Source organism: Mobula hypostoma, chromosome 10 (genome assembly GCF_963921235.1).
Source record: "Mobula hypostoma chromosome 10, sMobHyp1.1, whole genome shotgun sequence".
Classification (NCBI taxonomy): Eukaryota; Metazoa; Chordata; class Chondrichthyes; order Myliobatiformes; family Myliobatidae; genus Mobula; species Mobula hypostoma.
The window spans coordinates 27799454-27811085 of NC_086106.1; the positions used below are offsets into that span (position 1 = coordinate 27799454).

General features: G+C 46.9%; 1 protein-coding gene and 1 pseudogene across 2 annotated transcripts in view; both read right to left on the reverse strand.

Moving 5' to 3' along the window:
* Positions 1 to 1040: 1040 nt before the first annotated feature.
* Positions 1041 to 11632, reverse strand: part of LOC134352465 (zinc finger protein 208-like) — a 37466-nt pseudogene continuing 26874 nt past the window's right edge.
* Positions 8530 to 11632, reverse strand: part of LOC134352756 (gastrula zinc finger protein XlCGF26.1-like) — a 3883-nt gene continuing 780 nt past the window's right edge. Inside the window, exons 1-2 of one of the 2 annotated variants that reach the window (XR_010019456.1) lie at positions 9424 to 11632; positions 8530 to 8972 (exon numbers count right to left, since the gene is read on the reverse strand). The exon at positions 9424 to 11632 is cut by the window's right edge and continues 780 nt beyond it. Coding sequence is in view for 1 of the 2 variants with exons in the window: in XM_063060186.1 (XP_062916256.1) it covers positions 10192 to 11632 (1441 nt within the window). In the remaining variant the exon portion in view is untranslated. The other variant, XM_063060186.1, reaches the window with a different exon arrangement.

Consider the following 11632-nt stretch of genomic DNA (forward strand, 5'->3'; position numbering starts at 1 on the left):
GGGTATATTTAAGGCAGAGTCTGACAGATTCTTGATTAGTCAGGGCATAAAGGGGTACGGGAGAAGGCAGGAGATGGGGGATGAAAGGAAAATTGGGTCAGCCATGATGAAATGGTGGAGCAGACTCGATGGGCCAAATGGCCTAATTCTGCTCCTATATCTTATGGTGTACTCTGTGGGCTTCAGTGAGCACATTCATTGCACACTGATATAAGACATTGAATCAGCTTAATCCAATGCCCTGCCAATGTCAGAATCAGCTTTATTATCACATGGTGAAATCTGTCGTTTTGGCAGCAGTACAGTACAATATGTGCGTGGATGCATGGGTGCAATGAAACACTTGCAGCAGCGTCGCAGGCTCACAGAATCAGATAAACAGCATTCACAAGTTTTTCTTTTCAAGAAACAACAGAATTGGAACAACAATGCAGACAACTTTAGTGTAAAACCATTATAGTGTTACTATACTGGTGGGTCTTCAGGCTCCTGTACCTCCTGCCTGACAGTAACAGACAGAAGATAGTGTAGCCCGGAAGCTGGGATCTTTGTCACAAATACTTACAGGAAATTCATGAGGTGGTTTGTCAATCAGAAAGTTGCAAGAAATTTGGACGGGGGTGGGGGTGGAGTTCAGATGAGCAGCAGAGATGCATTTAAACAGAAGCCAAATCAACAGAGATAGCGGAAGGAGATGCAGTAATATTCCAGCAGGGGGAGCTGTGTAGGCACAGTTGTGGAGAAGAAACTCTGGCAGGAAGTGAGGTCCCGGGTTTTTCCCATTGTGGCTACCGCTGGGCTGAATGGCTGGTCTTTGCACCGTACGTGTTCTGTACAGGGAAGACATTAAACACTTCAGAGACAAAAATACTTTAAACAGAACTTCTTTAGTTAGTGTAGATTTCAGAATATCAAACCCTATAACTGTGATGGAGTTTAATTAAAAGAAAGTGTTTCCCTTAATCACCAGAGTTCATTCCGGGGTAATTACTACCTGCCTTTCAGATGCTGATATTTTCGTGATCTAGTTTCTTCAGAAGTCAAGAGTGAGGCATAAAACTTGTTGCTTACAAATATTTTATTAGCAGTACAAGAACAAAGGAAACGAGGGGAAGTGTGGTGAGTGGCAAAGAGGAGAACAAAAGGTAGTGTGGTTTTCTTATACCAGACTACTGATAGTGAGCATTTCATCCAAATCACATTGCTTAAATTAACCAATAATTTAAATAATGCGATACCCACCACTGGAACTGAGTAGTTTCCACAAAAAATAAAGAGGTAACTGCAATCAGCAGAAAACATGGAACTACATGTAGATAGGTAATTATACAAAAATACAAATAAACATAACAAAATTGAAAACAGATGAAATTAACAATATACAGTCCAATCCACCACCCCAACCCTGATCTAACTGAACCAACTTTACATTGATTTATTGAGATACACTGCAGAATAGGCCCTTCTGGCCTTTTCAGCTGTACCACGCAGCAAACCCCCTCCACCCGATTTAACCCATGTCTCACGGGACCATTGACAATGACCAATTTACCTAACAACTAGTACACCTCTGGAGTGTCGGAGGAGACCCATAAGGTCACAGGGAGAACATATAAACTCCTTACAGACTGTGGCAGGAAATGAACTCAGATCAATGGCACAGTAAGGTGTTGTGCTAGCCACTACACTACCGTGCCAAATTATTACTTTTGGAAATTTTTTTTTTTGTAATTTATTTTTTATTGAATACTTCTGGAAATTCTGAGGCTGAAAAACTTGTGGAACCTACCGGGTATAAGGAAACAAAAATCCACCAAAGTGATGTAAATATAAATGGGCATTCATACAGTTACGTCAGTGTTAGGTTGATTATATTAGTAAACAGGTACATTTATGTGAGTTTGAGCTGCTCTAGTAATGATTTCCCTTTTACAAATAAAACATCTAAATTATGTTAAGGCATATCAGGACATTCAATAATAGAGTGACTTCAGTTTCCTGAATTAAATCCAGTTAAAGAAATCCCATCCATTGATTACTCTTTCTAAAACTGCAAACACTTTTTTAACCTTATATTTCCTGTAACACCACAGTTTAGGGACAAATCTGATCAAATTACATCAGAGAGAGATAGCTGATTGCTTAAAACCCTGTCCCCTACTGTAATGGGACCAAAGGTATTTTTTATAGGGAAACTTGGTAAAAATGTAAAAACGGATAATATATGAATAAACACTTTAGTAAGCAGTAGTTATCGACTCTGTTCAGTCTTCACTGATTTGCCCACTGTTACCCAGCAGAGTAGGCACTGGGTTGGAGATTAGCAGCACTTGTTGTCTTCGTCAGGAACCACTTTAGCTTACTCGCAGTGAGTCGCATGTATTCACTTACTTTCACCTCCTTTCACATCTGAATTAGTAATTAACAACGTTAGTTAAGGTCCTTCTCACTGAGCTCCCAGTGGTTCCTTATGGGAATCTCAGCAGGAATCAGGGTGTTTGATCACTCCAAGCAGCAGAAACCTGTTGGGAAGCAGACAGCACATCTTGGGTTAATTTCACAAAATAATTAATTAAACTCTCTGCCATAATATCTATATCAGCTTCTCTGAGGTCGAGAGCTCCTGGCAGTGACGTGGGTCACCCTGTTACCACCTCCAATGGACTTTATCTTGTTTGGGGTTGCTCTGATGTTACACAAGACGACAGGAAGAGCCGTAGGCCATGGTACAACCTTCCTCATGATACTCACTCAGTCCTTGTTGATGATCCCATTCATTCATTCGGCTTGTCCTGATGACTCTGGGTGATGTGGACAATGGAAAGACCGTTCAATATTCATCAGTTGTCATAATTCCCAATAAACATTCCCAGTGAGATGTGTTCCTCGGTCAGTCAATGTGACATGGCAATCTCTATCTCAGAATACAGTCCTAGATGTTGCTGTGTGTGTGGCCATGACTTTCCTTGCAAGGATAGTCTACGACTCTATGCTTCATCACTCGGTAATCCCCCAGCGTTCTCCATCCAGACAACTTTTCTTTCTTAGAACATTGAGTTTGCATCTCTCAAATAAAATACCCAGCGTGTGAGATAGTGTTCAACTTCGTTTTCATAATTTCATTTGTCGGGTTCACTCCAGATGCTCTCTGTACTTCTTTTAACTTTGAGGTCTTTTTAAACTTCTTTGACCTATCCTATGCTGCCTTTTTGTCAATTTCATCCACAAACGCATTTCTACGGTTTTCCCTTGTAGTCATTTTGTAGTTTTTTTTCCCCCTCAGTAATTAGATAACACTCATACGTTCCTGGAGATCTTCCATCTGTCGTCTTACAGGCTTCCAGTACTGGCCATTGCCTGAGCTTCTCGATATCAAGTAACACAATAGCCACCAATAGATGTTAGAAGTCTCCACAATACAACACAGAGACGACTGTGGCCGGAAGAACAACTACACGTGTAGAGATAAATATATAAAAATACGAATAAGCATAAGAAAGTAGACCTATGAGAAAAGTGACAAATATACAGTTTAACCCAGCAGGTTCCATCACCCTGTCAGGGTCTCTCTGCATATTCCACACATGGCATCTTCAATCGTTGTCCCTAGTGTGAACTTGCTGGTGTTTTACCAGGTTTGATGACCGAATGAACCTCTTCCCACACTCAGAACAGGTGAACAGCTTCTCCCGGGTGTGAACTTGCTTGTGTTTCTTCAGGCTGCATCGTTGAGTGAATCCCCTGCCACACTCCGAGCAGATGAACGGTTTCTCCCCGGTGTGGATTCGCTGGTGCGCCACCAGGTACGATCTTTGATTGAATCCCTTCCCGCATTCAGAGCAGACGTATGGCTTCTCCCCGGTGTGAATTCGCTGGTGTGTCAACAGGTAATATGGTATTGCGAATCCCTTCCCACACTCTGAGCATACAAACGGTTTCTCCCCGGTGTGAATCCGCTGGTGCATCGATAGGTGACTTGACCTTATGAATCTCTTCCCACACTCGGAGCAGGCGAACGGCCTCTCCCCAGTGTGAACTCGCTGGTGAGCCTGCAGGTTGTTTACCTGAGTATAAGCCTTCCCACACTCAGAGCACCTGTACGGTTTCTCGCCGGTGTGAACTCGCTGATGGTTCAATAGGTGACAGGACTGATTGAATCCCTTCCCACACTCCGAGCAGATGAACGGCTTCTCTTCACTGTGAACACGCTGGTGTATCAGTAGGTAAGACTGTTCAGTAAATCCCTTCCCACACTCGGAGCAGGTGAACGGTTTCTCCCCGGTGTGAATCCGCTGGTGCTTTAACACTTCAGACGAACGGGTGAAGCCCTTCCCACACTCGGAGCAGGTGAACGGTCTCTCCTCAGTGTGGATCCGCTGGTGTTTTAGCAGATCACATGAAAGAGTGAAGCCCTTCCCACAGTCGGAGCAGGTGAACGGCTTCACGCCGGTGTGGAGCTGCTGGTGTCTCAACAGGCAGGAGGAATAGGTGAACCCTTTCCCACACTCGGAGCAGATGAACGGTTTTTCTCCCCTGTGAATTCGCTGGTGTGTCGATAGATACGATGGTTGAGCGAATCCCTTCCCGCACTCAGAGCAGATGAATGGTTTCTCGCCGGTGTGGATCAGCAGGTGGACCATGAGGTTGGAGCGGGCGGCGAATCCCTTCCCACAGTCAGGGCAGGTGAATGGCTTCTCCCCGGTGTGAACCCGCTGGTGCTCAATCAACTCGCTTGATTGCTTGCAGCGCTTCCCGCAACTGGGACACTGAAGGGAGTTCATGGTCGTGCAGACCGAAGTTTGCTCACGGCTGATGGGGCGCGGTTCTGTAAATCAGCTACCTCCTTCCCGGACTCACTGTGGCTGGAGTCCCACCCCAGCCCGCAGCGCTCTCCTGGACTTCCACGGCGACTCGAACCGTGTCACGGTTGAAATCGACCTCGAGGCTCAAAGCTGGGCCTAAACGCAAGCTGGGATAGAGCGGAACCGAGCTGCCGCGACACGGCGAGACAGTCTCGATAGGCGACCGTCTCCACCCGGACACGGAAGAATCTCCCACTCGCCGCCGATGGTCCAATCGAACGGCCCGACTCAGGGTGCAGTGCGCACGGAAAAGGCGCATGCGTACTGACAACCGTGCGGCTGTTTTACCTTCAGACAGAAGGGCTGGAAGTCTGAAATCCCTCCTGACCAGGTCGAAGAACAGCTCTGTCCCATCACCCATTCCACCAGAATTAGGTCATTCGGTCTCTCCGCGTTTATGGCTGATTTATTAACCCTCTCAACCCCACTCTCCTGCCTTCTCCCGGGAACATTTGACCCCCCCCCCGCTAATCAAGAACCTGTCAAATTCTGCCTTACAATATACCCAAATGCCCAATCGCTGGCCGAACAAATTCCTCCACATCTTTGTTATAAAGGTACGTCCTTTTATTCTGTGACTGCCCTCTGGTCTTAGACTCAATGCTCTCGGAAACATCCTCTTCATGTCCACTCTATCTAGAACTTCCCATATCCAATGGGATTCAATGAGACATTTGGCTAGACACTGCCTCAGCACAACACTATGATCACTTTGCATTGCAATTCTAACTGTGTCCATGCAACGACTGTGCATAATCTGTGCATGCAATGTGAATGCTGTTTACCTGTGATGCCCCTTCAAAGGTTTTCCACTCAATTTCTTCAGACATGGTCTTGTGCTTATGATTATCAACTTGACTCTGTTTTTGGATTCCCAGTGGTTGCAGAATTCCTCTTATTTTTGACACTGGAAAATGGGCAGAGTATCTGGTTATATAAATAATGCCAGTAACACTAGTGGTGGAGGTGGATACAATAGGGTCTTTTAAGAAACTCCTGGACAGGTACCTGGAGCTTAGGAACATAGAGGGCTATGGGTAAGCCTAGGTACTTCTAAGGTAAGGACATGTTCGGCACAGCTTTGTGGGCCGAAGGGCCTGTATTGTGCTGTGGGGTTTCTATGTTTCTAACACTCTAAAAAACAGGTTAGGTGTCTCGCAGAGATTATGGCATCTAAGCAAAGCAGTGTTTCTCCCACGATCCCATCTCCATCCACCCTTGTGTTCACATCCGATAACTTACTGCCGAGCTCTCTGTGTAAGGTCACTGGTGTCCGTGCCCTGTCCTCTGTCCACATACTGATCCCATTGGAATTATGGCCTCCTCTTCACCCCTGTCTGATACCTGATGCTGTTCCAATGAGCAAGACACCGAACGTCTGCTCTGAGACTTCGCACCAGCCACAGATGGTGCCCGTGTTACACTAATCCTGTGGTGTGCAGTCCCTGGCCCTTTGTCTCAAGTTATCCTGTCTTTCAACGTTGATAGTGGTTGGAAGACAATGGTTGGAAATTTACTAGGTTGCCGACTGACTCCTGAGACAGAGTACTAGAAACGGACATAAATCTGTAACGCAAGAAATTCTGCAGATGCTGGAAATCCAAAGCAACACACAAAATGCTGGAGGAACTCAGCGGGCCAGGCAGCATCTATGGAAATGAATAAACAGTCAACGTTTCAAGCCAAGACCCTTCATCAGGACTGGGAAAAAAAGATGAGAAGACAGATCAGGAACATGGGGGGAGGGGAGGAAAAAGCACAAGGTGTCAGGTGATTGGTGAAACCGCGAGAAGGGGCGGGGCGGGAGCAAAGAGCCGGAAAGTTGAGGGGCGGGAGCAAAGAGCCAGAAAGTTGATTGGTGAAACCGCGAGAAGGGGCGGGGCGGGAGCGAAGAGCCAGAAAGATGATTGGTGAAACCGCGAGAAGGGGTGGGGTGGAGCCAAGAGCCGGAAAGGTGATTGGTGTAACCGCGAGAAGGGAAGGGGCGGAACAAAGAGCCAGAAAGGTGATTGGTGAAAGAGATAAAGAGCTGGAGAAGCGGGAATCTGATAGGAGAGGACGAAGGCCAAGGAAGAAAGGGAAGGGGGAGGAGCACCAGACGGAGGAGATGGGCAGGTAAGGAGATAAGGTGAGGGAGCAAAATGGGAATGGGGAATGGTGAATGGTGAATGGTGAATGGTGAAGCGGGGGGGGGGGGGGACATCACCAGAAGTTAAAGAAATCGATGGTCATGCCATCAGGTTGGAGGCTATAAGATGTTACTCATCCGACCTGAGTGTGGTCTCATTGTGGCGGTAGAGGAAGCCATGGATTGAATGAGAATGGGAAGTAGAATTGAAATGGGGGTGGGGGGGCACCGGGAGATCCCACTTTTTCCGGTGGCGTGAGCATAGGTGTTCGGCGAGGCGATCTTCCGATTTCCGTCGAGTCTCACCGACGTACAGGAGGCCACACCGGGAGCAACGGATACCAGTAGATGACCCCAACAGACTTTAGAAGTGAAGTGTTGCCTCACCCGGAAGGACTCCCTGAATGGTAGTGAGGGAGGAGGTGTCGGGGCAGGGGTTGCACGTTCCACTTTAAACAATAAACGTTTGAGACTGAGGTCCTTCTCCATGGATGGAAAGGAGGGGGGAGATGCTAAAATAAAAAGGTAGGGGAAGGGGAGGGAAGCTGGCTGGAAAGACGTAGGCAAAGCCAAATGGCCTGCAAAGGTAACGAGCTGAGGAGAAAGGACTCTGATAAAACAAGAGTCGACCACATAAGAAAGGGAAGGAGGAGGGGCACCACAGGGAGGTAAGAGGACAGAGTGCAGAATATAACAAGATGGAAGGAGGAGGGAAAATTTACTGGAAGGAGCAATCAATGTTCTTAAAATCAAGTTGGAGGCTTCGCAGCCGGACTATGAGGAATTGTTTCTCCACCCTGAGGGTGGCCTCATTGTGGCACACGTGGAGGCCCTTGGACGTAAATTGTGCTCTTCCTATCCCTAAGTTTGTCAAAGACAAAGTGGAGATTATTGTCACCTGCACAAGTGCACGTATGCATGGGTGCAATGAAAAACTTGCAGCAGCATTGCAGATAAGCAGCATTCACAAGAAAAGCATTTTTACAAGAAACACAATTAGAACAATATTGTCTATTTTAGAGTAAAGTCGTTCTCGTCTTGCTCTACTGGGGTCGTCATTAAGGTCATGCTGGTTATGTCACAAACTGACTGGTTAAAGGGAAGTAGCTGCACATGAACCCCGTGCTGTGGGTCTTCAGGCTTCTGTACCTCCCGAGAGAGGATGATGTGGCCTGGAAAGTGGGGATCTACGTCACCAATACAGTTGGGAAATTCGCCAGGTGGAATGTCCATCAGAAAGTTGCAACAATGTTAAACTGGGAAGAAAAGTTGAGATGAGCAGCGTCTATGCGTTTAAACAGAAGTCAAATCAACTGAGAGATCAGAATGAGTTGCAGTAATATTCCAGCAGGGGGAGCTATGAGGGGGAAGGTGTGGCTGGAGGGCTGGTCCTCGGAGTTTTCCCAGTGTGGCTCCCACTGGGCTGAATGGCTGGTCTTTGCAGCGTACATAATCTGTATTGGGGAGACATTAAACACTTAAGAGACAGAAGCATTTAAACAGGCCTTTTTTACTTGACATCGATTTCAGAATATCAAACTCCACTCCAAATATAGGGCGTAGTTAACCGTCATTTTCCCCTATCACCAAGGTCTCTCCTAGGTAATAAGAAGTTGCTGTTGGATCCTGATGTTTTTACGATCCAGTTTCTTTGGAAGTCAAGAACGAGGGAAAAAACAATTGTTTACGATCGATTTATTAAGCGTTACAAAAATGAGGGGATTACACCACGGTATTGTCACAGTCAGCATGATGCTACTTCAGTTCGGGGTGTCAGAGTTCCAAGTTCAATCCCTGTCTCCCCTGTAAGGAGCTTACACATCTCCCACGGAATGTGAGGGTTTCCTCTGCGTGCCCTGGATTCCTCCCACAGTCGGTCAATTGGTCATTGTAAATTGTCCTGGGATTAGGTTAGGGTTCAAGCAGTGGGTTGCTGGCATTGTGGCTCAAAGACCCAGAGGGGTATAATCCGTGAGGAATCTCTAAATAAATAAATAGCACAATGAGAGATTGAGAGTCCTGACAAGTTGCATCTCCAACTGTTATGGGAGCTGTCGAGCATCAGACCAGAAGCCCCTACAAGGGACTGTGAGAACAGCTGAGAGGATCATAGGGGTCTCCCCACCATCCATCGGGACATTTATCAGGAGCGCTGTATACGCAGGGCCCTTATTATTATTGAAGATCCCACCCACCCATCCAGCATCCTCTTTGACTTTCTACCATCAGGCAGGAGACTATGACGCATAAAAACAAGGACAGTCAGGATAAGGAACAGTTTCTTTCCCCAGGCCTTTAGGCTTCTGAACTCCCGGCCACATGGCCTTCGAAGTGTCACCTGTTAACTGTTCCAGCACATTAACCACAGCACCTTATTGTCTTCATCAGGAACTAATTAAGCTTATTTGCAGTGAGTCACGTTTATTCACTTACTTTCACATCTGAATTAGTAATTAACAACGTTAGTTCAGGCCCTTCTCACTGAGCTCCCAGTAGTTCCTTATGGGAATCTCAGCAGGAATCAGGGTGTTTGATCACTCCAAGTGGCAGAAACCTGTTGGGAAGCAGACGGCACATCTTGGGTTAATTTCACAAAATAGTTAATTTTCTCCATTATGATCAGTACATTGAGCACCTCAACACCTTGGTAACGTAGTTCACTTGTAGATGCAAAGATGGAGTAGGGGTGCAGGAGAAGCTGCTGATCATTGTTGTCTGGGGGGTGGATCTGCTGAGCCAGATAAGGAAGCAACACAGTTGGGGCTACCAGTCTATGATTCAATGCTCCATCACTCCCAATCTTCTCCATGCAGAACAACATTTCTTTCTCACAGCACCGAGGTTGCATCTCTCAAATACCCTGTATGTTTGTGATACAGTGTTCAACTTTGTTGCCATAATTTCATCTGCCCGATTCACTCCAGATGCCCTCTGTACTTCTTTTCATTTTTTGACTTTTTAAACTTTTTTTTCCAGTTCCCCTCCTGTCTATTCTGCAATTTTATCAATGAATGCAACTGTAAACACTGGAACAATTCCATGTATAGACGTAAATATATAAAAACACAAACAAGCATAAGAAAGTTAAACTACAAGAAAAGTAACAATGATACAGCCCACGCCGACCCAGCAGTAACTGCAGAATCCATCACCCTGAGAGGGTCTCTCTGCATGTGGATATATATTCCACACGTGACGTATTCAAACCTTGTCTCTCGTGTGAACTCGCTGGTGTTTCACCAGGCTGGATGACCGAGTGAACCTCTTCCCACACTCAGAACAGGTGAGCAGCTTCTCCCGAGTGTGAACTTGCTTGTGTTTCTTCAGGCTGATTTGTTGATTGAATCCCCTGCCACACTCCGAGCAGATAAACGGTTTCTCTCCGGTGTGAATTCGCTGGTGTACCACTAGGTAAGATCGTTGACTAAATCCCTTCCCACACACTGTGCATTTGAAAGGTTTCTCCCCAGTGTGAATTCGCTGGTGTGCGACCAGGGATGATGTTTGATTGAAGGCCTTCCCACACTCTGAGCATTTGAACGGTTTCTCCGCAGTATGAGTTCGCTGGTGTGTTGTCAGGTGACAGGACTGAATAAATCTCTTCCCACACTCAGAGCAGGTGAACGGCCTTTCCCCCGTGTGAACTCGCTGGTGAGACTTCAGGTTGTTTATCTGAGCAAAGCTCTTCCCACACTCAGAGCAGACGTACGGTTTCTCCCCCGTGTGAACACGCTGGTGTCTCTTCAGGTAAAATATTTGAGTGAATCCCTTCCCACACTCAGTGCAGGTGAACAGTTTCTCTTCACTGTGAACACGCTGGTGTATCAGTAAGTAAGATTGTTCAGTAAATCCCTTCCCACACTCTGAACAGGTGAACGGTTTCTCTCCAGTATGGATACGCTGGTGCTTTAAAACTTCCGATGAACGGGTGAAGCCCTTCCCACAGTCAGAGCAGGTGAACGGTCTCTCCTCGGTGTGGATCCGCTGGTGTTTCAGCAAATCACAAGAAAGAGTGAACCCCTTCCCACAGTCGGGGCATGTGTAAGGCTTCACCCCGGTGTGGAGCTGTTGGTGGCTCAGCAGGTAACAGGAATCGCTAAATCCCTTACCACACTCAGAGCAGATGAACGGCCTCTCCCCGGTGTGTTTTCGCTGGTGGGTCATTAGGTGCGATGACTGGGTGAATCCCTTCCCACACTCAGAGCAGATGAAAGGCCTCTCCCCACTGTGAACTCGCTGGTGTGTAATCATGTTGGATAACCGTGTGAAGCCCTTCCCACAGTCAGGGCAGGTGAAAGGCTTCTCCCCGCTGTGAAGTCGCTGGTGTGAATACATGTTGGATAATTGTGTGAATCCCTTTCCACATTCAGAGCAGATGAAAGGCCTCTCCCCGCTGTGAACTCGCTGGTGTGTAAGCATGTTGGATAACTGTGTGAAGCCCTTCCCACAGTCAGGGCAGTTGAATGGCTTCTCCCCGGTGTGAACCCGCTGGTGCTTCATCAGTTCCGATGACTGTGTGAACCCCTTCCCGCACTCAGAGCAGATGAATGGTTTCTCTCCGGTGTGGAAGCGTAGGTGGACCACGAAGTTGGAGTGGAAGGCGAAGCTCTTCCCGCAATCGGAGCAGATGAAAGGCTTCTCC